The sequence below is a fragment of the Lycium barbarum genome, chromosome 1 (assembly GCF_019175385.1).
Source record: "Lycium barbarum isolate Lr01 chromosome 1, ASM1917538v2, whole genome shotgun sequence".
NCBI lineage: Eukaryota > Viridiplantae > Streptophyta > Magnoliopsida > Solanales > Solanaceae > Lycium > Lycium barbarum.
The window spans coordinates 162,633,269-162,659,589 of record NC_083337.1 but is presented as its reverse complement, the minus strand read 5'-3'; the positions used below and the strand labels follow the sequence as shown (position 1 = coordinate 162,659,589).

Here is a 26,321-nt window from a genome sequence, read left to right as displayed (position 1 = left end):
ATATTTCAACAACATAATATTTAAATGTGTGCAAATGCTTCACTTCGCTTAAAGTTGTTCTCTCGTCTTTAAGAAACTACACTCCTCCTTTTACAGTGCATACATATCAAGGAGTTGATGTTGCATGAAAATTGAATTTTTTAAAACTGTATAGAGATTCGATCAACATGACTTTCTTAGGATGGTCTTAGATTATTGTCAATTTCGTGGTGTACACCTGCAAAGAAATACAGTAATTATTTGTGATAGAGATAATAGTTACTATCGTGAGAAAATCAAATTACTATATATAAGTCATACTATGAGCTAGTCCTTTCATCTGTCACGAATATTAGTTGAAATTTGCATAAATAACATTATACTTGACAAACAAAAAGATTACAATAAATAATATTACAATATGTGAGTCATGAGTAACACAAAATTTAAAAGGGGAAGGAAGGGACAAACTATGGATCAAATTACCAAAATAACCAACCAAAAACATGAGATAAATAACCAAGATATTCTGCAAAGGTATATAAAATAGTACTCTTATTGTTGGTTGGAGCCGGAATATAGAAGACAATGGATCGAGCACATTTAATTTATTTCATTTTACATGAATTATGAGTATTTATATATAAAAGATACTTTGTACAACAATCAAGGTCTTAAAAAGCTATTCGATGTGTCACAACAAAGAGGTTCTTAATTCACAATTGGATCATTGCATTTAGTCACGTGATTAAAAACTTTAAATTTAGAGACTTATGAACTGCAATATGAGTTAAACTGTGAAAACGAAGACGTCCAAATCATGCTTGAGGAAAAATTGAATTTCATATCTAAAAAGAAGAAGAAATGAATAATATATCATAGAAATATAACAAAGAATAATTACCTCAAAATAAATCTGGAGAAACTCGATGTAAATAGGAAGACCTCTTCTCACGAACCAAAATGAAATATGAAAACTAATGATCTAAAAAAATACTTAAAAGGAAACGGGCAGAGTACTCTTAAATAAGATTATTTATTGACCCTCTTCAATGAGGACTTCTCATTCACCGAATTGTTTAAATTCACATAAATATTCTAATAATACCACATACATTGCACTTTAAAAAATAACTGAAAAATCTATATGTGAAATGAGTCCAACGGTTTAATGTGAAGAGATATCTAAACGTGTTGGTAGAATAAATTCAGAAGAAAACTAATGCCCTCACTCCTTTGAATTTATTGTTATGAGTTTATGAAGCATTAAAGTACTACTGCGTTCAATTATATTTTTCTACTTAATTTTTGTCTTCAAAACCAAAAATAATAATATGAAATTACATTTTTGTATATTAACATAGAATAGTTAATTTGGTTTTTGAAAGGGTAAAATAGCCATTTAACTTTTGATGGGCATTTTGGTAATTCAACACTTTGCCCTTAGAATATTTCTACTTTTAATATAATATAAATAAATAAATAATTATTATTATTCAAGCGAGACGGGTACGGGTAAGCACGGGCTATTGACAGAGGCGAATCTAGGATTTAAATTTTACGGGTTTAACATCTTAAATTTTTAGCACTAAATCATTATATTTCTAAAGTTATGAGTTCATATCTACTATTTACTATAATTTTTACTAAACTTTTACACATAAATTTATACTCCACGTCAAAAATTTGGAATTCAATTGTACCTCCAAGTTATAGTGCTCCATCCGCGGCTATTGGTCTTCCACGTGGTAGCGTTGCAAGATAAACAGTAACCACAATTTTCGTGTGAGAGAAAGAAAAGGAAAGGAAAGAGCAGGTCAAATTTCATCAACTGTTAAAGAAAAAAAAAATCAATGGACAAGCAATTCAACGATTCATCAATCTGGAACAGCTTTGTTAATTAATTCAATGGGGATACTTTCTAGACACAGTCCTCGGCCATCTTTTCTGCCTCGATACTTTGTCTTCTTTGCTTTTCTATTCCTTGGTCTTCTCCTCTTCTTTGAGGTGCTCATTCTTTATCTGTATGATATTCAATTATATATCTATTGTTGTGTATGTTCTTTGTTAGATAGTTTATAATATTGAAGTGATTTTTAATTGACAATACATATTTGTTCTGAAATAATTATGTTATATGGTTAAGAATGTTGTTGGCACTTCAGAGAGAATACGATCAGACAAGAAATTACAACAGTCACTTTTAGATAACTGTAATAACATGCTTATTGTTGCCCTAAAGATCATTGTATGTTATATCCTGCAGAGTCAAACAATCAATCTTTTGAAAAAGTGTTATGCATGCTCAAGTTCTTAACATTCTTTTCTTTTTTAACTTTTGATGGCTTTAAATCTTGTTCTTTTTTTTACGTTACGTTGTTGGCACTTCAAAGAGAACAAGAGCAAACAAAAATTAAATATAATCACTTTTAGGTAACTGCAATGAGAGGCTTGTTATATCTCTGAAGAATATTGTGTATTATCTCCAAACTCAAGTAATCAATCATTTAAAAGAAGTGATATTGCTTCAAGTCGTTTATGTTTCCGCTGTTTTTTTCTTTTTCTTTTTTTCTCTGTGAAGTTTCTAACATTCTTTAATTTTTTTTAATTTTTTTATTACTTTTGATGACATTCTTATATTCGTCGTTGGTGTTTCTCTTTTTTGGATTCTAGATCGACAACTTAATTTCTCAGACAAAAACAATCGTTGGTCACAACTTAGAGCCAACGCCGTGGCATGTATTTCCTGCGAAATCCTTCGATGAAGAATCGACTTATTCAAAGGCTTCCAAGATCATACAATGTTCATATCTTAGCTGTAGTAGCACTAATCGCGTCCCCAATATTCCTCGAAACAGCAAATTTCAATCTGAATCAAAAATCACTGAATCCTGCCCACATTTCTTCAGGAGCATACTTTACGACCTCGAGCCATGGGCCAAGTCTAGGATTTCCATGAACCATGTATTGGAGGCTCAGAAGAATGCAGCTTTTAGAGTTGTAATTATTGGTGGCAAATTATTCGTAGATTTTTACTATGCTTGTGTCCAGAGTAGGGCTATGTTCACAATTTGGGGAATATTGCAACTACTTAGGAGATATCCTGGAAAAGTTCCAGATGTTGATTTAATGTTTGATTGCATGGACAAGCCTATTATCAATCGAACTGAACATGCTTCAATGCCGTTGCCTTTGTTTCGGTACTGTACCACACCTCATCATTTCGATATACCTTTTCCAGACTGGTCTTTCTGGGGCTGGTAAGTATCCATATATATGAATTTCCTTTTATTTATCCAAATGCAAACTGCATTGTTTAATTTTAGGTATATAATGTAACAATGTTATGAGAACGTATATGGTTGAGTTGTTGAGCTTGTTAATTTTTATAGCACTTCAGTAGCTTTTTTATCAGGTTGCCGATTAATGCATATCATAGAGATTCACTTACAATTACCGTATAAGTGATGTAATTGTGTAGAAAACTTACATTGTCATTGAACTCAAATCCATCGACATTATAACTTCTATACACTAAATTTGCAGTATAACTATAGGTAGTTGTTCATTATAAGTGGAATTAGTTACCTGGAAACAAAGACATAACTTGTTGTGTAGGATTGGGGTGTCATTCTTTGGCTGACCATGGACTTTGTTTTTTCTTTTTGTTTTTTCCTTATTTGTATCAACTAGTTACCTTTGCTGATTTATATTTTCAGGTCTGAAATAAACATAAGACCATGGAATGAAGAATTTAAAAGCATCAAATTAGGTTCAAAATCTCGAAGTTGGGTAAGGAAGATACCGATAGCATACTGGAAAGGGAACCCAGATGTAGTTTCTCCTATTCGTTTAGAGTTGCTTACTTGCAATGACACTCAAATGTGGAGAGCACAAATTATGCGGCAGGTTCATGACTTACACATTTGAATGAGAAACTCCTTTTTTTTAGTTTCAGTATATAACTAGCTGTGTTTTTAATTTTGTTTCTTCTTTCTTTTGGAAATTTGAGTCCCTTGATCTTCTTAATTACTGATTTATGCTGTGATGGTTATAGAATTGGACAGAAGAAGCAAAGATGGGATTTCAGAAGTCCAAACTATCAAAGCAATGTGATCATAGGTGAGCTTTGCGACACTCTTGAGTTGCCATTTCGCGAATTCGGGTTTTGGTTCTTCGGTTGACATTATATTCTTGGCATTTTAGGCAGCAATTAAGAAGTTACATTCACTAACTGTTTAAAGAAATTCTAAAATTTTGTCAGTGCATAGAACTTAAGTATGAGTCATCCAAAATATCTTGCCCAATGTTGACGTTTTCTAGGATCAACCTCTATAATTGCTTGTTTTCTTTGCAGATTCATTTCTATGAATTTTCCATGCTGCATTAACCATCAATGCCTTTATTCTATCTTTACTCTAGTGATAAGTCATTTAATCGTCGTGTACTCCTGAAGGATTGTATAATGCGATAAATGATTGTATTAGAGGTCTTTGTGTGTGTCATCCATGTGTGGGCTTGCTAATCTTCTGTGCATCGTTCCAATTTTATCAGATGTCCATAGAGGGATATAGTATTAAGTTCTGACACAAAGGAAAAAATACATTCGTTCTGTTAAGTTATGTTATTAATTAATGCAGGTACAAGATTTATGCAGAAGGATATGCATGGTCAGTGAGCTTAAAGTATATTTTAGCATGTGGTTCTCTTCCCCTGATAATCAGCCCACAGTATCAGGATTTCTTTAGTCGCGGTCTGATTCCGAAGAAAAATTACTGGCCAATTCCTCCATTCGATTTATGCCCTTCTATAAAGTTTGCAGTTGATTGGGGTAATGCAAATCCATTGGAGGTATGTTTTCGCCCCCAAGATTATGTCATTGTAGCTACTTTTTAGTTTAGTTGAGATTATGCTAGTGACAGATTCAGAATTTAAACGTTGTCAGTTTTGAAATGTATATCTAAGTCTATTTATGTTTGTGTTTGACTCTTTCATTTGCCGATATCTTTATACTTTTTTCCATGGTTAATCAGGCCGAAGCAATTGGAAAAGCAGGACAAGACTTGATGGAAAGTTTGAGTATGGATCGGATTTATGATTACATGTATCACTTGATTTCGGAGTATGCAAAGCTCCAGGATTTTGTACCTGTTCAACCCTCCTCTGCTCTTGAGATATGTATGGATTCTGTGCTTTGTTTTGCTGATGACAAGCAAAAAAAGTTTCTCAAAAGATCCATCACATTCCCTTCACCTGGTAGTCCTTGCTCACTATAGAAATTCTACGAGCAGTGACGAATTCAGGATTTAGAGTCAGAATTAGAATCTGTTGAACCCGTTGTGTTAGTCTAGATCAGTGTCACTGCCTACCAAAGTTACATAGGAACAAACAGGAAATTGTAGAAGAGGAAATACAAACCATATTCGGTTTGCCTTCACTCTTTGTACGAGAAGTTTCCTGTTTCACCTAAGAATACACCCTTTTAGAAGAAAGGGATTTTACATCATTACACACCCTAGTCTTATTTATGTGTGATTGTTCGGGACTAAGGCTTAATTGTTGTAGTTTTGGGGCATTACTAGAATTTATGCTTGCCCTTTTCCAAGCTTGTTTGAGGCATTTGCTCTCTGCATTCAAGACAGAAGAAGCAGGTATTTTAATGATTAGGCATTTGTATTTAGGGACTAGGGAGAAATAGCAAGTTTTAAGCTTATTGATCTTTCAAGAGGGAAAAAAGGCAAATGTGATATGTGAAGCATATTCTTTCTTAATGGAAATATAGTACTACATTCAGTGATGTTGCTTCTTGTAAATGTTTATTCTCTAAATTTGTTGGGATTACCAATTCAGCACCTTTGACATGCGAGTTTGGGAGTAGATTAGACCCTTATTTATAGAAAAAAAAATCATATTATGAACTAGCTAGCTTGAAAGCTGACTAGTCACATGAGACGACTCCTCCCAAAACTATGTGACGTGAGTGACAATAGGTCCAATACATACAAATTGATGTGGGTTATGCATCCACCAAACACAATATGCAAGGAACTGGTTGTGTACCAGTTCCTGTATGCAATGCAGTATGTAAAGGACACGGGATATTACCGTGGAAAACTCTGTTATACCCATTTTAACCAGGGTCAAAATGGTTTACAACATTCCGGTAATTTTAGGATTAATTAAAGTTAAGGAGTCGTCACCTAATTATTTATGGTGAATTAGGAAACCTAAAGCTAATTAATTGAAGTCATTGTCTAAAGTTACTCCGTTTTAAAGTCTGCGAAACCAAAATATTCTAGGTAGGGGTTCAATCAATCTAAAGAGAAGGTATTAAGCATCCTTTAAGATCTATTAATAATGGTTAACCGACCGGACTCATGTTAATTAGAAGGCCTCGTAGAATATAAGTAAGAATGTATAAAATAATTGATTAATTATAAAAGGAAGAGGGGGTTAGTATTTAAACCCACTTGACGTTATTAAAAAATGTGTTGTCATGTGGAGTTAGAACACTTTTACATTGGGCTCGAGAATCAAACGTGGATAACAAGATGATTTAAAATCTAGTTTTGTATAGAAAATCAGTTTCCTCGTCGAATCCTTTATTTAAAAGAAATCATTTAAGTTATCTAGCTGCCAAGTTAGGCCAAAATAAGACTTTTTACCATTTGCAATCAGTTTTCTAACTCAAAGATTCCAAATTTTACTTGAACCAAACTTGAGATATATGTCTAATTAAAATTGATAACCTGAATAGGGAAAATAGGTTTAGTCCTTTAAGATTAAAACCTCTTTAATGATACACACTTAGAAGTGCTATGTGATAGAATAAGTACTTTAGTTACTAACTATAGGTAAAACTTAGTGTGACCAAATAAATTCAGCTGTTAGTCATTATGTAACAATTCTACCTCATCCAACAGAAAACACCTAATTGAAAATAAAAGTCATTCACCAACGCAAGTAAAGTGAAAACAGCAAAAATGAATGAGATGACCAATAGCCATGTTCGGCTTCAACAGAAGGACAAAATATCTTCTGTAATTCGTTGTTCAAGCAGTGCAAAGGCGAGGAAGAGTGAGGATATGCGGACTCCTTACACTAGCGGTGTTGTTGAGTCTCAAAAGGGAAACTCTTCGGCTCCGGTATTTATGTAAAAAAAAAAAAAAATGTAAAAGAATTAGAAAGAAAATCCGATTAAAACGATTATGGAAAATAAAAGAAGAAAGTTAAAGCTAATGAATTCACAAATCATGAACTTGTACTAAAAATCAGTATTTACATGTCATGTTAATAAAACACACAGGCACTAAGGGTGTGTTCGGTATGGAGGAAAATGTTTTCCTGGAAAATGTGATCTTGGAAAATAAGTGAATTTTTTACTTATTTTCTCATGTTCTGTTAGTGGAAAATAACTGAATTTCTTACTTATTTTCTCATGTTCGGTTGGTTGGTAGAAAATATTTTTCGAAAAATACCAACCCAAGCCCCACCAATCCCACCCCAAACCCAACCCCACCACCCCACGCCCAGTGGCGAATTTAGGTTGAAAAAATGGGTCACGTGAACACATGGTCCTCCGACTAAATCGGTATATTATGTGTATAATTCTTAAAATATATCTAATATTAGCTAAAGGAACCCATGATCAATTGAGATTGAGTGGAGCACTTGTTAAGTGTCAAGTCTAAATCCTCAAGGTTGAGGGATCGAAACCTACTTGGTGCACTTTTGCATTTTTTTAAAAAAAAAAAAATCTAAAGCAGCCTTTAATTATGCATCTCTTTGATGCCGTTGTGATTATAAAACAATTTACTTATCTTTTGCTTGTCAAGTTGATGTTACTATAAAATTCTATATCTTATCTTAAAAGCAATGGTGAACCATCCTCTTGAAATTCTGGATTCGCCTCTGCCCACGTCCACCCCCACCCCCACCACCCAACCACCACTCTCGAACACACTTCATCTTCACCCACCCCACACCAAATATAACCACGCAAACTTCCCATTTTTATAATTTTTTTATAAAAGTATAATTAAATATATGAAGTAGAAAATTCGGAAAGGGATAGGGGTGGAGGGCTAGGGGATGGGTGGGTGGTCTAAAAGACCAACAAAAAAAATCAAAACTTTTTTTCAAGAAAAGTTAAATTTGTTTTTTTTTTTTTTTTGCGCCGGGGGGAGGGCAGAGGGGTGGGTGGGGGGTGGGGTGGGGTGGGGGGGTGTGAGTGCTGGATCACACGGGCCGGTCGAGTGGTGGCGTGTGGTGTGGTGCAAAAAAACAAAAAAACAAAAAAAAAAATTAGAACTTTTTTTAAAGATATTGTTCTCTCCACACAAACCATGAAGTTCAACCAACATTAAAAGTTAGAGGAAGAACACATATTGTGTGGGCTTATAACTCGTGAAGGTCATCAAGCCGTACATGAGGATATATCGATCTGCCTCATTTCTACTCCCTTCCTCATCATTAGATATGTAAATCAACATCTCAGCATCATCTGTGTCTCTAGACATATATGGGAAGGCCATGGAAACATATTCACGCACTATTGTGATGAAAACTCTCTTCATAACAGACCCATGGTCTTCCAAAATATGTCTTCGCTGAGTTTTTAGAAGCCTTTAAATCAGAAGCTGTTGTGACACTTCAAGTATGAATTGAAATTCTGGCTTTTTGTTTAGGGTCAGTTCTTCCTCCATAAAATAGCATAACGTGTTATTTTGATGTGCTTGCGCATTGTAGCCCTTCTTGGTTCGCATTATGTTGTTTTGGATCCAATCACGTGTTGTTTCTTAACTTTGACAAAAGAATATGAAAAAAAAAAAAAAAAAGTTTATAATATGTAACATTAGACGTTTGAACTCAAAGGACATGGAAGAAATGGCAAGGTTTAAGCTAAGTGTTTATTCAAGAGAGAAATAGCAAGTGTAAAACTGTGAAACATATTCTTTCTTAATGGAAGATATATTTAACTTTCATTTCGGGTATTTTATTTATCTATGGTAGCTACTGATTCTTTTTTTTTTTCTCAAACTGTTTTATTATGGTCTTTTCGCTTTCATTATTTCATTTTCATACTGTTTTGACTTGCTTGTTTTTATCTGACTTTTTTTTTCCATGTTTTCTATTGAGCCGAGAGTCTTTCGGAAACAGCCTCTTACCTCCCTACTGTCCAAGGTAGGGGTAAGATCTATGTACACTTTACCCTCCCACACCCCACATTGTGGAATTTCACTGGGTATATTGTTATTTTTGTTATATTTAACTAGTAAACTGGTCCGCGCTTCGCGCGGTTCTTAAAACGTTATAAAATTTATGAAAGGGTGATCTTTCTTTGGATATCTAAATTCTAAAAGAAATTTAATCTATATATAATATAAAGCTAGGCATAGACAAGGTGATGTGGCACCTCTCTATGACCTCCATTAGTATTTATCTTTTTTCTCCTTTTTTTGATATTTTTCTACCTTTATTTTGCATTTTTTTGGTTCATTCTTGTACATGATCTACTTAATGATCTTTTTAATTAAAGGATTAAGCACATTCTACCCTACTTAATGAGTTTCATTTAATATCAATCAATAGAATTATTTAATTGCATATCGGTTACAGATTGAATTTGTGTTTTCCACATAAGTTACGTTATGCAAACCTATTCATCTTTCAAAATATGTATTCCTATTATCCTCCTATATGTAATGCTAAGGAAATTTAGAGGTTTTTAGATCAATTTTTGGCCTCTCAAAATTATCTCAATCTATCGTCCAATAAAGACAACTTTTTCGGATTTTAATCTCAAGAAAAAAGTTGAAGACAGTAGGAGTGACGATGAAGATGTTGATTCCAACATGAATCTATATTCTGTTGATATTTCTTTGTGATCTTTTGAATATTTTAAATTATCCTTTCCAATAGTATTTCAGTTTCATGTTTCCATTTTTTAGATTCATATCAATGCTCGGATGTTTTGTCTTTTTGCATACCAATACTAAAAATTTAGATGCTGGGTTCTTTGAACAATTTACTAATTTTAAGGAGTCATATTATTTTTAAACTTTCAGAATTTCAGGTTTGACAACTGAAATGACAAATGTTGAGCAAAAAAGAATTGAGGCTTCTCCAATTTTAATAGGGAAAAGAGGTCTATCTATTCTCGATGCAACATTAAGGGTTGATTGCAAGAATAATGTGGAGTAAGAGCCAAGAGGGAGAGAAAGCTATTGATTAGAGGCTAGAATCTAGGTGAGTTTTCATCAAGGAACCACACTAGCTTTTAATCGGTAAAAAATCTTGACAAATTAGGTAAGTCAGCATGTTATATTATTTCTTTTGCATTCTTTTATTGATCACATTTGACCAACTAAGTGATCACATTTAATTACACATATCTCTGATGCTTGCTAAAAGTTATTGGAATCATTAAAAATATATGACATCAGAACAATTCGAAAAGTAATTGCTTTAAAAAAATTGAGTTTATTTTAATAGTAATTGTTTTCATTTGAACCGACGCTTGAATGGTTGGATTTCACAAATAGGTGAAAGTGTTGTCTTGAGTTTATTCTATTTTCTCAGAGCTTTCCGCGAACAAAAAAGGTTGAATTAGTAAATTGCTAAGAAATTCGATAAAGGGTGAAATAATATACTCTTTGTCCCATTTATGCGACATGATTTGGTGTATGAGGTCAAGGTATATAATTTTTGGTGAACTCAGAACTAAAATTTTCAAAAAATTAAAAAAAAAATACATATTTAAAAATTACATAAAAAATACTATATACAAGAAAATTTTCAAAGCATTAATTACATGAGAAATTAAATTATAGAAGATAAGAGTTTCAACTCAAAGGAAATTATATTTTTGTATTTTCTCTCAAAATAAAAGAAAATTTCAATAATTTATTTATAACTAAGATCTCAAATTTTTTTTGTTAAAAGCATCTAAATACTTTAAAGCACTATATAATTGTGGAGGAGGGTCAAATTTTAGGTTTGTATATTTATTGATGTTTTATTTGTATTATTTTTTAAAAAAAATGATCATATCATAAATTTAGTAAGGTTTTAATAACCGCGCGAAGCGCGGACCAGTTTACTAGTAAATAAATAAACTTAAAATTTTGACGATCGCATATTCAAATTTTGCTAAACACTTGATAACTCAACAGATGAAACTATAACATTGAAAACAAAATCTTATCTTTAAATAAGTTGTAATACGACAACAACCTTAAATATAAACCTTTCCTATATTCTCCTTAAATTTTTCATTGATTTTTTTTATATATGCCGTCCTTCAAAAAAAAAAAAAATCATCCATTTTTCTCGTTCACTTCCATCATCTAAAACTCCTTCCCGATAAGCACAAGAAAAAAAAATTGATAAGCACAAGAAAAAAGTTATAAAAAGAATGAAACTTAGAGAAAAAAAAAAAACACTTACTTAAAGATACATACATGTGTGGAGACTCCAAGATGTCTTTTTGAACTAAAATTCAAGGTTAAACATAAATTTACTTCACATTCAAGGTTAAACATAAATTTACTTCATATGTCTTGAGATCCATCCATGTCTAATATATATCACGTCAAATCAATAAATATTATAAATCTAGGCATAGACAAGGTGATGCGACACTTCTCTATAACTTCCATTCCTATTTATCTTTTTTCTCCTCTTTTTGCTTTTTTTCTTTCATTTTGTTCGTTCAACATATTTTAAAAACTCAAATACTCTATTAAATAGGGACTTTAAATAACCTATAAATGAGTGGTTTATTTTCCCTCATGTAACGTCTGTGTACATATTCCAGATCAATGTCATTTATGTGCTATGTAAATGGGTGCTCTAAATAACTTCCAAATGGATGGTTTATCTTCCCTACTCTATGTAACATGTGTGTCTGTATTCAAAATATCTGTAATGCACCACTTCTCCCTCATACAATATATAACCCACCGTGGAGATTAAGTACCGGAACTGATAACATTCTAGATTATGCAGGATTATACACAAAAGATCATTTTTTGGCTCTCTCGTTAGCCCTATGTCTCTTATCCCTATCTATCAGTTCTCCATCGTCATTTTTGGAACAATCATAAAACCTATATTGTTTTCGGTTTTTGCCTAATGAGATAATTTTGGAGATGCACGTACATGGACCATGCAGTGACATGCTTGCTCACGATTTTTCCGTAGTGAAGCGAGAATCAAATCTGGAGAAAATAACGGAATTCCCTAATATGCTCTGACTTGACAGGGTGTGTGAAATCTTAACACTAGACATTGTTTCCTTTGGAGCTTTCTCAAGAATACGCATTTCAAGCTGCACTTGCGAATTTGATTGTTTACGTTTTCTGTTTGTGCCTATCATTTATGCATTAACTCAAATTGCAGATTTGATTTATTCATCCAAATCCAGAGAAATTCACGAGGTTTCAAAGTTTGAAGCTGGATAGATCTATAAAGCATCAAGGTCCCAAACTCTTAATTGTAAATTGTTAATGTCTGCAGACTACTACAAGCTAAAATTACTACTATATATAAGGGACAATGTAATGAGTTTTGTAGTACTTAGTTACATTGTAACTATTTGGTTGGCCCAACCAAAATGGTTTGCTCTTTCAAATTGCCCTTGAATTTACTATTTATTACTTCATGTACCCAAGTATGTTTCCAATAAATTTAGATATTTTCAAACTCTTTTTGATAGCATGTTTTTTTTCTATGTATTATTTTTGCCCCAACTTTATTTCATTTTTACTTAGATTGACATAATCAATTTTTAGCCCTTTAAAAATGCTTAAAAATTTGTGAATAGTGATGATGTCATATGATAAAAATAACTATGCACAAAAACAATTTAAAATGGTGTTGATAATAACTTTGAAGAACTCTTTTGGTACTGGAAGAGTACTCGGACGATTAAATATTCTTGAGTAATTCTTAATCATCATTAAATTTCTATTGATCTTATTTTTAGTAAAAAAAAATTATTCTAAAAATATAAAATTAGATTTAATGATATAACACGATTATACAATAGAAAACAAATTCTAAAACTTCTTAACAATTATTAGATTAAAATCTTGGAAATAAAAGAAAAAAAAACCTTTAAATTTTATTCAATTTGCTTAATTAGGTGGGATAGAAAAGAGGAAGAGATGCTTACCAAGTGATCAACTCCACAATCTCATAATTATTAAATACTGAAATGGCATCCTTCTTTTCTTACAAACAATTTAATTTGTCATAAATCATATAATCCTTAATTGGTTGAGTAAGGGAATTTTCTTTTAAGAATAAAGCATCAATGAGTTAATGAAAAACTAAATTAATTCTTAAACTTTATTTTAATGAATTCAGTTCTTTTTTTAATTTCATCTAAACCTAGACTTTAATCACCATATTTGTTTTAGCATAAACCATTGTCACATGAAATTATGAGTAATTAATCAATAAATACCAAAACATGCTATTCCTCCTCTAACTATAAATTATATGCTCACAAATTCATAAAATATTAAAATGTCCTTTTCAATTTATGTTTATAGTCATTTTGAGATCATTTTGCATACTTTAAATTAGGAGTTGGTTTGAGTCGATTTTTGGTTAAAACCAAACCAAACCAATTTAGTCGATTTTTTTAGTTATTAAGACCAAACCAAACCAAATATAATACATAACCATCGGTTTGGTTCGGTTTTCAAGAAACATATGTTATTTCTCTCTTTCATTTTTTTCCTACGATTAGGAAAGACTTTTTCATCATTTTTCAACTTATAATCAGTTTGGTTTGGTTTGCGGTTCGGATCGCGTTTTTTAACCAAACCGTGAACACCCCTACTTTAAATTATGTTACTAAACATCAAGTTATCTCTGTCTCTTTGATATCTGTTTATTCCCTAGCAAACTTGCTTTCTTATAACAATTCTTTTAATAAATTATCTAATTATGTGATACAGAACTTGAATAAAAATAATACATGCATGATTATGAAGCTATCGTCTTAAAAGAGTTGTGCCTAAGAAATGTATACAAATTATAATTTTTTCAATTAAAACCATTATGAAGTGCATTATTACCTTGATCTTGGGCCCGGGCTCGAACGGATAGATGACAATATATAATTAAATATTCTGATAATATAGCTCATTCAAGCAATGAGTGTTAAGTATTTTGCAAAATTAGCATGTTTAAAACTAACCAAGCATATGGCTGATATCGAAAACAGATGTTGCTCATAGACTTAACTTATTTTCCTGTTTTAATTGGATCACAAGAATATGTTACCTAGGCCAACATTTTCATTTAGTTAGATCGATCTCAACAAAATTCTTTCTAGAACTTCTTGTGGGTAATTTGAATCTACTTGTTTGAGTGTTTTGCATTCTCCTGCTTACAATCGAAATTTATGCTAATTTTTTTTTTTAGAAAGATGATGTAAGACATGAGCAAGTAATTAAACATTAAACAGAGAGTGATCAATTATTTAGAATTGTCACTCATCAACTCAAAGACCAATTCAAAAATTATTCAATTCTCAACAAATTAAGTGGTACATTCAGGGGCGAATCCAGGTATAGAAAATGAGTCACGTGAACACATGGTCACCCGACTAAACTCGATATATTATGTATACAATCCGTAAAATATATCTAATATTAAATGAAGAAAGACATGCTCAAACTAAACCGAATGGAGCACTAGCTAAGTGTTACCTTTAATCCCTTGAGGTTTCTTCCCAAGTTCAAAATGGTTATCATGCAGTAAAATGCAAGATAAAAGAAAATAATTGTGGTACCATCAAGAAAGGGAGCTTTCAGGTGTTAATATCTAAAAACCTTCCCATACATAAAACAAGAGGTTTACGTGATGTTTGAAAGAAAAAGTAAAGTGGCCTTTTTTTTTTCTTTTTGGCAAAAGCCTACTGTTAGTTATTTTTAATATTTAACTCTACAATTTTTTGCAAAAGCCTACTTTTAGTTATTTTTAATACTTAACTCTACAATGATGGAAAAAGTTATTTACAATAAACTATATACGTTGAATCAATTATTCTGCAAATTTATTTCTTTCTCTACATACCTTTTTAAAAAGATCAGTTTCTTGGCCAATTTTTTTTTTCCAGCATCACCTATACTTTACTAATACGAAACTCAAAGTCAGAGAAATACATTCAACTAAGTGTTAATATTAGCATTTGAAAATCAAGAAGAATAAAGTGTTTCAAATATTTAAAGTTTTAAAAATCTCATACTCAAATATTATGAAAAAAAATTGTAAGCTCAGTGAGGTCTTTATAACCGCGCGAAGCGCGGACCTGACTAATGGTTATAAGAATTAAGGAAATATGAAAGGTTAATTGGAGTAGTAAGAATGAAGACTTATAGATTTTTTTATTTGTATAAATATGGGAACGGTTGCAATCAAAATAGTTGTGAACTTATGATAGTCTTTACTTTAGAAGTAATGGTAGATATTGGAGTATTAATGATTAAGACTTTATTTTTACATGCAAATAGGAAAATAGGTGAAAATGTCCAAAAATAAGAAAATGATAAAAAAGATAAATGAAATTCTTGAAGCAGGCAAAAGAAGAGTGATGTGACACATCTCTTTGGCCAAGCATCCTATTTATCTTTTATCTCAATTTTTTGCCTTTTCCCCTACTATAATTTGTTTTTTTTATTGTTCAAGAATAAATGTATCAATTGTTACTCATCCATTTATTCCTACTCTTTATTGTAAAAAAATTAAACGTTTCAAAATTTACTACTCCACTTATTCCTATTCTTTATTGTAAACAAACTGAAAAGTCCCAATATTTACTACTCCAACCTTTCATCTCCTCAATGAAGAATGAAACTTATTTACTACTCCACTTATTCCTATTCTTTATTGGAAAAAACTTAAATGTTTCAAAATTTACTATTCCACTTATTCCTATTCTTTATTGTAAACGAACTGAAAAGCCCCAATAGTTACTACTCCAACCTTTCATTTCCTCCATGAAGAATGAAACTTTATTAAAATGGAGTAGTCTTTTAGATATCATTTCAAGTAGCATTTGGGAGGGTTCAAGCAAATAGTTTTTCGTACAAACGAACAATTCAGAAAAGTTAGACTTGCTTGCTAAAAGTTTTACACCAATCGTTGGACTCTCCTGTCTTTATAGTTGCAAAAGTTTCTATATGTGAGTTTTACATAAATAGAAAGAAAAAAAAATTCTACAAAAGAGTTGAAATGATGACAATGAAGAATAAGAGAAGAGAGTTATGCAATACAAAAGATGTGCTTTAGTATTTATAGTAACCAACATAATAAGCAACGTAACATGAATTGAAAATTAATGCACATTAATTATAATTGAATGAGTATTAAGTGTACTATGGGTCTTTTTTTTATAAAATATAAACTTATGGGTCAAATTTTTTATTTAAAATTCCTGAAACCATTGTTTGAAACCATGAGATGAAATGCATGTCCAAACGCTGGTTTCATCTCATGGTTTCAAACCGCATGTCCAAACGTCTACTTAAGATAAATGTGTGAGCACAGCGGAGCTCCTGGGGGAGGGGTAAAAAAACAATTAAAAAAATAGAATAAAAATAATAATAAAAAATGAACGGACAAAGATACAAGGCATTCTTCATTATTACATTTCCAGCCATCTCAAAAATCTCATTCTTTTAGATCCGAACTAAGCTTTCGTAATTCAAAATTTTTTTCAAATCAAATTTAAGGGAGGTAAATTCGACATTGTGCGAATTGTATAATCATCAATTACTGACATTGGTAACAACCCTTTTTTTCCTAGCTCTGGGCTTTTAGCTTAATGTTTCTATTCAGCGGACGTGATTATTAGCAAGAACTTATTGAATCCATCGTTTGGGTTCATAATAAATTAAAAGTTACTATAGTTAAATTTCATCTTCTTAAAAGCAATTCCTGAGAAGTAGGTATGATATTTCTTCCCAGACCTCATTTCTCCTTTAGAAAAAAAATATTTGAATAACATTCTCTCTGCAAAACTATCCAATTGAATTGTGTATCGCTCAAGGCGGGGCCGGCTGAAGCCTAAAGCAAGTTAGGCCCCAAACATTTTAAGGCCCCAAAATTACTAATATTACTAATATTATTATATGAAGTATACAATATATAGTTTATTTAGAGTGAAATAATGATTTTAACTCATAAAATTTATTTATTTTTCAAGTTAAAATCATGTCCAAACATAGTTATAACATTCAAATACGTCTTTCCAATTTCAATTATTCATCTTTTAACTTCAAACAAATATTGTCCAAACGAGCTGTAAATAATTTGAAGTACATATTCTTTTTATTCTTTCTTGGTCTTTTTATTCTCAAACAATATATATATATATATATATATATATATATATATATATATATATATATATATATATATATATATATATATGAGTCGTATCAAATACTCCCTCTACCTGAATTTATGCGCCTCACTTTCTGTTTTAGTTTAACTCTCTGATGGCGGTGGACCACAGGAGCAGAAGAATGAACCTGAAATAACATATAAACAATTTAATTTAGATTTATCATAAACTAAACATGAAATAACATATAAACAATTATTTAATAAATTATTTCTTTATAAAAAAATAAAATTGTGTGTCGACGACCTCCTGAGATGGTTGGTCAGAGGGCTCCTTAGCTGGCTCCTCAACGGTCTCCTGAGCGCTACCCGGAGCTGTAGCTGGAAGTGGAGACAGGTCAATCTGAACAGGCAGAGACGGGTCCACAGGCGCAGAAGAATGAACCTATAATACATGTAAATAATTTAGTTTAGATTAATAAAATAATTAATTAATACATTATTTTATTGTAACAAAACAACCCTGTGTGTCGACGGGCTCCTGAGATGGCATGTGAGAGGGGTCCTGAGCGGCCCGCGGAGCTGGAGATGCAGATGGTGTCGTAGGCCTGGCTGTAGGGTGAAGAAAGTAGTCATCGAAAATAATATCCAAATCTATGTCCTCATCTCCGCCTCCCATATGTAGATCACTAATTGGCACCTGTGGAAATGATGACCAAGGATCATAATGTGGGACCATCTCTGGCGTATATCCAGGTCTCTGTGAAGTCGACAGCCTGGAAGAAGAAGTCGACGGGATATCTGTAGCCGACGGAGCCTGACGGGCTCTATCGTCAGGCTCATCTACTAGACCTCTGCCCGCCAGATCACCTCTGCCAGCCCGACCACCTCTATCAGCCCTACCATCCTCAGGAACACCCTCTGGTACATCCTCATCGACACGATGCCACTCCTGTGCCCGTGTCATACCAGTGTCGGTAAGATGAACTATTCGTGCTGCATATGCCGCTATCCCGGGGTTGGCGGACTCCATAAGGGTAATGCTCTCATGGCGTATCATCAGAGTCATCCGTAGCTACATATATTTGCAAGTTTTAAGAATTGAATAAATTCGTCAAGTAATACATAATAAGACGACGATTGAATAAACTTACTAGCGCCTCATACGTACCTTAGAGTGATGCATATCCTCGGCCATCAGGACACGGCGTCGAGGGGTTGGCAATCAAGGAGCGAGTGATATGCATGTACCACGTCATGTACTTATGGACCGAAGTGTCATGTCCGACCGATGCTAGAGTCGTCATCCTCGCGTCCCATGCATCGACTTCCTGGTGCATACGCGCCCGCCATGCCGCACTGTCGATTGAACGCTCGTCCCTGGTGTAGTGGGTGTGCTCCCAACGTGTAGCCGCGGGTATGCTCTGTACATGCCCAAATTGCCGTAATAAGCGGTCGGGTGCGTGATGCTCAACGATGTCCATATGGATCAATGGACACCGTGCTGTCCATATGTGCTCACCAGCCCTACAAAACGCCGGTAGCTAATCCAAAATCTAATCATACGGCGTCCATATGAAAGCCTATAAAAGGAATTCAACTATTTAACAATAAAAGACTAACAAAAATAACAAACTAATGTTAAATAAAAAAAACTTACCTCGAGCGTCGTCATGCGGTCTAACTGATCCCTAAACGGGAGAATGACATGGTGCGTCTCCACACCTCTGGTACGGCCTCGCGACCATCTCCGCACGTACGGCATATCTTTAGCAACATAGTTATCGGGAGGGTGAGCAACTATGGGCTGAAAAGGTCTCAACCTAGTCCACACCCATATCTATCATAGTCATCAAAAAAATTATTTATCAGTCGTCGTTTCGAAAAAATATATTAAGTGTTTTATCTACACACACTTAAATATATTACCTGAAGAAGAGGGCTAAATGCAGCGACCTCAATCCTTTCGCTTATAGAGGCTCGATCAAATCCTCTGTACATATAAGCCAGGACAGTGACACCCCAACTATAACATCCCAGCTGGTCTAGGTCCTCAATAAAGAGTAGATACCTAATGCTCATATCCGCACCCGACGTGTTCGGGAACATGATTCCCCCGGATATAATGAGAAGATATAAGCGAGCACGTCGGTACATCAGCCTGAGGCGTCGTCTCGTCAATCGGAGCCTGCAGATCTACGAGGCGCAAATGAGCATGGAGGGAGGACCTCAACAACCGACTTCGTCCACGCATATCCCTCTGCAGAGGCTCGAAACCAGTGAGCCTAGTCAACTCCTGGTGATACGACAACATCTCTGGAGGCTTCACTCTATACAATGCTTGTCCATCAATTTGTAAACCGTAAATCACCTCGACATCCTGCAGGGTGATGGTAGCCTCGCCAGTGAGGAGATGAAATGTATGGGTCTCCGGTCGCCGGCGCTCAATCATGGGCGTCACTAGAGCCCTATCGTGCACAAGGCGACCAACCTCGATGTACCGGTAGATACCGCCTCGATGTAGTATATTTATGACACGGGGATGTGGGGGAATAGCCTCTAGAATATCCCATGCTGACTCCCCCGAACGGGTACGAACCACTCTACTAGAGGATACCGGTGCATCTCATACATACTGGACCTATGCTCATGCTGTAGATAAAGTACCTCTCTGTTATCGAAGGGTCCCGGCTCCATGGTGGTGTCCTATCTATTTTACACATTTTAAATTAATCATTAATACATGAAGTAAGGATTAAAATGGTATATTTTTTACGCATTTTAAATTAATTTTTTTTTTAATTAATCTCTAATACGTAGTATTAGTTATGTAATCTTTTACCGAAAAATTATACAAAGGATTGAATCCTAAACTAAGGATTTTCAATTTCTAGTTAGCAAATAAATAAATTAACAATTAAAGATATAAAGATTAATAATTAACAAATTAAAAAATTAACAATTAGCTAGCAAACAATTAGCATAAAATTAATAAATAAACAATTAACTAACTAATCAAATAAAACAAAATTAATTAGCAGATAATTGTTAAATAAACAATTAACTAATCAAATAATTAACAAAGAAACAATTGGCTTAACAAAAACTAAATAAATAATTAGCTAGTCTAACAATTGAAATAAATAATCTACCAATTACCAAATACTAAATAAAAAATTAATAAACAATTAACAAATTAACAACAAATGAACAAATAAAAAAAATTAGTTAACATATAATTAATAAATAAACAATTAACTAACTAATTAAATAATTAACAAATTATTAACAAATAAACAATTGGCTTAACAAAAACTAAATAAATAATTAGCTAATCTAACAATTGAAATAACTATCTAACAATTACCAAATACTAAATAAAAAATTAACAAATAAACAAATAAATTTTATTTTTTTAAAAAGTGAAAAAACAGGCTGAAAACAACCCTTTTGTGCACAAAAAAAGTGCGTAAAAGTTTTTTTTTTTGTCCATATTCGCACAAAAGTAATGCTTAGGTTAATAATGTAATAGAAAAATCGTAATAAAATATCTAGATTGAAGCTTTGATTTTGAGTTTTTGAATTCAATTATACGCCAATTTATTGCAAAGAAACTTATTCCTAGACTTCAATATACCAAAAATATTGGCTTTTGGGTTGGAAATCAACAAAAAAATGACGTTTTTGATCGCGTGAGACCTCGAAAAGCGACCTTTAATGGCTGATTTTTTTATTTTTTTTTAATTAGGGGGACCAGTGGGGAAGAAGAAGGGCCCGATATATTTTACATCTTTAAAAGGACTTAAGTGTAAAACCACACTTTGATCCTTTTACGCACATAATCTGTACGTAAAGGCTATTTACGTTCTTTTTTTTTAATGGATTATTTTGATTCTAAAAATTTATTTTTGGATTACAAAAGTTTTGGCCCTTAAAACCTCATATATTCTGGTAGCTTTGCGACATTCTTCTCCTCAAGTTGTCCTGGTTTGGCTTTCCAAATTGCCAAGCCATTCGTCCAACCTCAGAACAAGACCCATCTGAAGGAGGATGTGGAAGTGTCTTCAATGTTATTAGCATTGAATTCCTTCAAACTCTCCATACCAGTCTCCTCCTTGGTGCAAGAATGCCCTTCCCTTGAATTCATCAGTGAAATAATTTGCTGATTGTGATGTTGCTCTCTTGTTGTTAACTCCTGCTCTACTTAGCTTACATATTTATACCTGATGCAGAAGATGTTCTCGTTCCAGCTACGCATACTATAGAGGCTGCTAGGAAGTTAAACGAATTTGGGTTTACGGATCTGACAGTTAAACTCTATAAAGGGTAAGTATTTCTATCATTTAGAAAATGCTTCTCTCTATTGCTTGAAATATTGATGAATGATGTAATTAAATTGTTTGATAGCCATGGGCACTACCCATATGTGGGCTAAGCGCAAGCATTGAGAATTAAGGATTGGATAACTGAGAAGATGGGGATAGGATCCCGGCTTAAGGTGATTTTCGAGCCAGAAGTACTAGAAGAGGAGAAACGTAAAAAAGCTGAACAGAAAAAACAAATAGATGATAATGATGCAGAGGATGATTATTCAGAAGAAGATTTTTTAGTGTAGCTTCCACTTATCAACATTTTATTAATGTAAAACATGTTTCTACATTGTCCGCGTGGAAAACTTTGGTTGGCTGAAGTTGCATGTTGGTAGGATTTAAAGTCAAGTAATTAGTTTAGTATTAACGACTTATCCTGTATTCTATGAGTTTACATTGTGCAGTGGGCATTTTATGCTTGTTGATCTCTGGCCTTTGGGGATAAATGTGTTTACCCCGAATTTGGTAACCAATTGAATTTATATGTGGGTATAGGATATGTGCTTCAGTCTCAATATGAATCACAAAAAGGTGATATAAATGCTTGTTTATAGACGAATGACAGGTGCAAATACCGGATATATGCGCATGTAACGAGTCGATTGAAGAAATATAACGTAAATTACATGATTTGCAATGGACCGAATCTGTATTTGGAGAGCAAGATTTGTATATATGTATTTTGTGTTACAAACGTTCTTGAAAGTAAAAAGATGAACCAACCCCCTTGAGGGAGGAGGATATACCCTATTTATAGCAGTGAGCCCATGGGCCTCATACAATATGAATTAATAAAATAGCAATAAAAAGGACAGCCCCTGCACGGATTTGGTGGGATTAGACTGACGGCGTCGTCTGACACACGCATAGTTGGTAGCCGACCATGATGTGACACCACTGATGCGCTTCAGCAACGGTTATAACGGACCAACGGATACACGGACAAACGGATGTCCGGATCAACGGTGATGACCCCTCGAAAACAGTCCCCGAAACATCGGTGGTATAGAGACCGGGCCAAATGGCGCCTCTGTTCAGCTTCGATTAAAGCGCTTGTCCGGAAAGGTGTGATGCCCCTCGTGCGAACTCCCAGTCCTTTTCTTCCTCCGATCCATAGTTTCTCCGGATTGACTCATATCCGATTTTTACTGTATACAGATAGCCCCCACACTTCCCGGGCCAACGATCCATCGGAGTAACGGGAAGTGAATGAATCATACAACCGACCGCCCGGATGGCCTATCCTTATCTCCTCATTTTGGCGGGAATAGTTGCGTCACGTCTTCCCCTTTGCCGGCCACGTGTCCTTCTCCGGATGGTCCGCTCCTGTCAACCGCCTTTTGCATGTCATTTCGGGTCGCTTCGCATTAATGATGGGACACGTGGCGATCCCCGATTGGCCATCCTTGATAACCGTTCCCCTCCTTATGCCTATATAAAGCCCCTCATTTCCTCATTTTTTCATTTTTACGATCTGCTCTTTCATTTCTTCTCTCCTCTGCGTTCTATCTTCATCCTTTCTACAGCAAATTTGTTGCCAAATCTTCGCTTATTTTTACGTGAAAGGGGGATTAATTTTGTCACCATTCTCGCCAACTGCTTTTTGCTCCAGTTGCTCTTCAAATCACCATTTCCTTCGTTTCCTTTGCATTATTTTCCGAAATCCTCTTCCCTTCATTCCTTCAACATGTCTGAAACCACTTCTCCCGAAATTCCCTCGGTTTCATCCTCGGGGGCCGAGGCTGTGTCTCCGGCTAAACAAAAGAGTAACCCCGAAACTACGGCCTCGGATATTATACCGGCCAAATTTAACTTCAATAAAGACCTTGAGGCGGAAAAGCCCTCTGCCGTCTCTGACCGGGGATACGACGTGAGGCGATATCCTTCCTCCATAACCGAGGATAAGCTTGACATAGTCCGGGCAGACTGTGGGTAGAACACACGCCCGGTAAGGGTTTTTGCACCCGGGCCGGACGAATCCATTACCGACTACCGGGAAGGGTTCTTGTACATGTACACTTATCCCTTTACCTTCAAACTCGACCCCCCGATTGATCCGGTCATACTGGATATGTGCCGGACCTATGGCGTGACTTTGGCACAGATCGGCCCAATCGTTTGGAGGGTCGTTGCTTGCCTCCGGCTGCTGGCCAACAGAGCTGAGAAGGAATTCTTACTGGGCCACCTAATAAGCCTGTATTCTCCGAGAATATTCCGGGGCGGTGTCATAAAACTAACCAAGCGCAGTCGGAACCCGTTCTTCTCGAAGATGGACGAAGACCGGGACAGGGGATGGCTAGAACGCTACGTCCGGGTAAAAACCAAGGACATAATCCCGGCCGCCCATCTACCTTTTCCGGAGAAATGGAACGACAAGCGTAAGTTCGATCCTTTGAGCAATCGTTCTTACTTGTTCAGCTGCTTTTGGTATTGTTTTGTCATTGCCCTTTCCTTATTTTTTGCAGCAAACAGATTTGTTCCCCCGGTTATTCGCAATCTGAGTGAATGGGTCACGACACTCCTCAGCCAGCTTCCCTATGAGGATCGAACATGGGCCCATTTGTCACGCGGTCGATGGATCGCTTAAAATCATAGTAACTTTTGACTTTCCTTCGTTTTAGCTGCATCTTTAGCCATTCATGGTCGTCAGTTTTCTCAATCCTGTCTATGACTTTGTCGTTCAGGTTTGCCGAAGGGCTCGGTGGCATCCAGATCGGATTCGGGGGTCGCTTCCCCTGCACCGGCATCCGCGTTCGACATGGCGGGTTCCTCCCTTGTTCTTGTCGAAGCTGCCAAAAGGAAACGGCCCTCCAAAAAGGGGCAACCGTCCAAACGGAAGAAGGCAAGAAGTGTTGCCCGGCTCCCGGGAGAAGAAGCGGAGCCCGACATCATAGTTTGGAGGGTCGACCTGGCTCCGTCAACGGCTCCAGTACCCGAGGAGACTGCCTCTGTTCCGCCTTTGCCTTCTATCAACGAAGGTCTCTTGATTCCCGTTCTTCCTTCAGGTGCGGAAGAAATCCTTTTCCCTGCTCCTCTTCGGTCGGTTGACTTTGCCGACATTTCAGGTGAAACTTCTTCAGAAGATACTCCCCTGCAGGGGAGAAAGGGACCGGGGGAAACGGCTGTCACTGCAGCTGATCAAAGGACTGCCCCCGTTCCGGAGACCGAAGCCCTCATTCACGCTCATCCGTCTCCCGACCATGAACCTGTTTCTACTGCGGAGCCCCCGGTCTTTGCCAGAAACATTGAGTCCACGCCAAGTTCATCTACCCCGGCTCCGAGGGTTGAAGATTTTGAAGATATGTTTTCAACCACTCCTCCTGCTACCGGTGAAGCTGCGGGTTTCGGCCATCTTCGAGTTCCTCGGGTCACGAGGTCGGCTACCCGACAGTCAGAATCTGGTTCTAGAGATAACCTGGTGACCATCTTCCCAGCCCCGAGCGTAGAACCAAGAAGAACCAGATCGGCCGTAATCACCGTCCCCGAGGATTGCGGCTTTCTATCGCGCCCGGTGGGAGTAGCAAGCTATTTGCGGCCTCTTGTCTCCGACTCGGACAAGCGTAAAATGACCGGGGTCACCTGGCAGTGCCTTATGAACGAAGGCATGCACGCGGGCAACCGGGTGAGACCCTCAGCCACCCTTGTATATCGGTAGACTTTATGCTCACTTTGTTTGATTCTTCATGTTTGTTTTTCTTGCAGAGTGTGGTACTGGTCAACGAGGCCTTCATCTGTGCCCAAAACGAGATGGACGATCTTCGAGGCCAACTAGATGCCCAAGGCCGAGAAACGGAGAAATATAAGCATCTCCTCCGAGAGAAAGAGGAAGAGTTGGGTCGGGCGGCTGTCCTTGCCAACCTTCGTCCCGAGCTCGATGCGGCCAAGGACGAAAATCGTCGCTTGAAGAGTGAATTGGCAGCCATGACCGATCATAATCGAAGCCTCGAGGCTGAGAAGATTGGCCTTAGCCGAGACAAAGCCCAATTTTCGTCGAGGCTGGACGAGCTGGAGACCACCGTATCCCAACTCCGGGGCGAACTGGATTTGGTGAAGGCCGATGCGACGGGCCTAGCCGAGAGGAACCGGCTACTGGAATCCGACACCGCTCTGTACAAAGAACGCATGAGAGTTTTTGAAGAGAAAGCCGAGGAGAGGTCTTGGATATGTGAGGGCTTAAAAGCCGAGCTGGAGGCGGCGGTGAGCGCCAACGATGTTCTTAAGGCCGAGCTAGAAGCTGCTGTTCACATGCGGAATATTGCTGTGGCAAACCGGGCCGAGCTGGAGGCTAAGTTGGCTAAAGTCGAGGCTGATTTGGAAGAAGCCTGGAAAGGCGTGGAGGCGGCCGAGGCTCATACTGCCATTGTCGCCGAGTATGAGAAGTGGAAGTCTCGGCGGCTCACCCTCGAAGAAGCCGAGAACGGATTCTCCGATCTTCCGGCCCTGATAAACCAGGCCAAAGAGATGGAGGAGGAGGCAAACCATGCCCTCGGGTCCGACTCAGATGATTCCGAATGAACCGAGTCCGATCATTCTGCCTCCAGTCATCTAGCATAGGATTTTTGCTTGGCTTTTGCTTTTTGCCTTTGCAGGCCTTTTGACTTTTGATGT

At 35.9% G+C, this 26,321-nt stretch overlaps 1 protein-coding gene, 1 long non-coding RNA gene and 1 other non-coding gene across 3 annotated transcripts; 2 read left to right on the top strand and 1 right to left on the bottom strand.

Annotated features, from left to right (window-relative positions):
- The first annotated feature begins 1,751 nt into the window (after window positions 1-1,751).
- Window positions 1,752-5,776, top strand: LOC132603440 (uncharacterized). Its single transcript, XM_060316503.1, has 6 exons — window positions 1,752-1,986; window positions 2,653-3,239; window positions 3,699-3,888; window positions 4,037-4,101; window positions 4,620-4,830; window positions 5,013-5,776. The coding sequence occupies exons 1-6, from the start codon at window positions 1,888-1,890 to the stop codon at window positions 5,253-5,255; spliced, it is 1,395 nt and encodes a 464-aa protein (XP_060172486.1). The 5' UTR covers window positions 1,752-1,887; the 3' UTR covers window positions 5,256-5,776.
- Window positions 4,450-4,549, bottom strand: LOC132618600 (U6 spliceosomal RNA). The gene has a single exon (XR_009574208.1). It is a non-coding gene; the product is annotated as a U6 spliceosomal RNA (small nuclear RNA).
- Window positions 5,777-10,638: 4,862 nt separating the features above from the next.
- LOC132626112 (uncharacterized) lies at window positions 10,639-12,689 on the top strand. Its single transcript, XR_009577081.1, has 2 exons — window positions 10,639-12,245; window positions 12,382-12,689. It is a non-coding gene; the product is annotated as an uncharacterized LOC132626112 (long non-coding RNA).
- The last annotated feature ends 13,632 nt before the right edge of the window (window positions 12,690-26,321 follow it).

Excerpts from the sequence above, each read along its gene's own strand:
- LOC132603440 (XM_060316503.1), top strand. The coding sequence starts at position 1,888 with ATGGGGATACTTTCTAGACACAGTCCTCGGCCATCTTTTCTGCCTCGA. Across the intron at positions 1,987-2,652 it reads GTCTTCTCCTCTTCTTTGAG|ATCGACAACTTAATTTCTCA; the intron begins GTGCTCATTCTT and ends TTTGGATTCTAG. Across the intron at positions 4,831-5,012 it reads GTAATGCAAATCCATTGGAG|GCCGAAGCAATTGGAAAAGC; the intron begins GTATGTTTTCGC and ends ATGGTTAATCAG.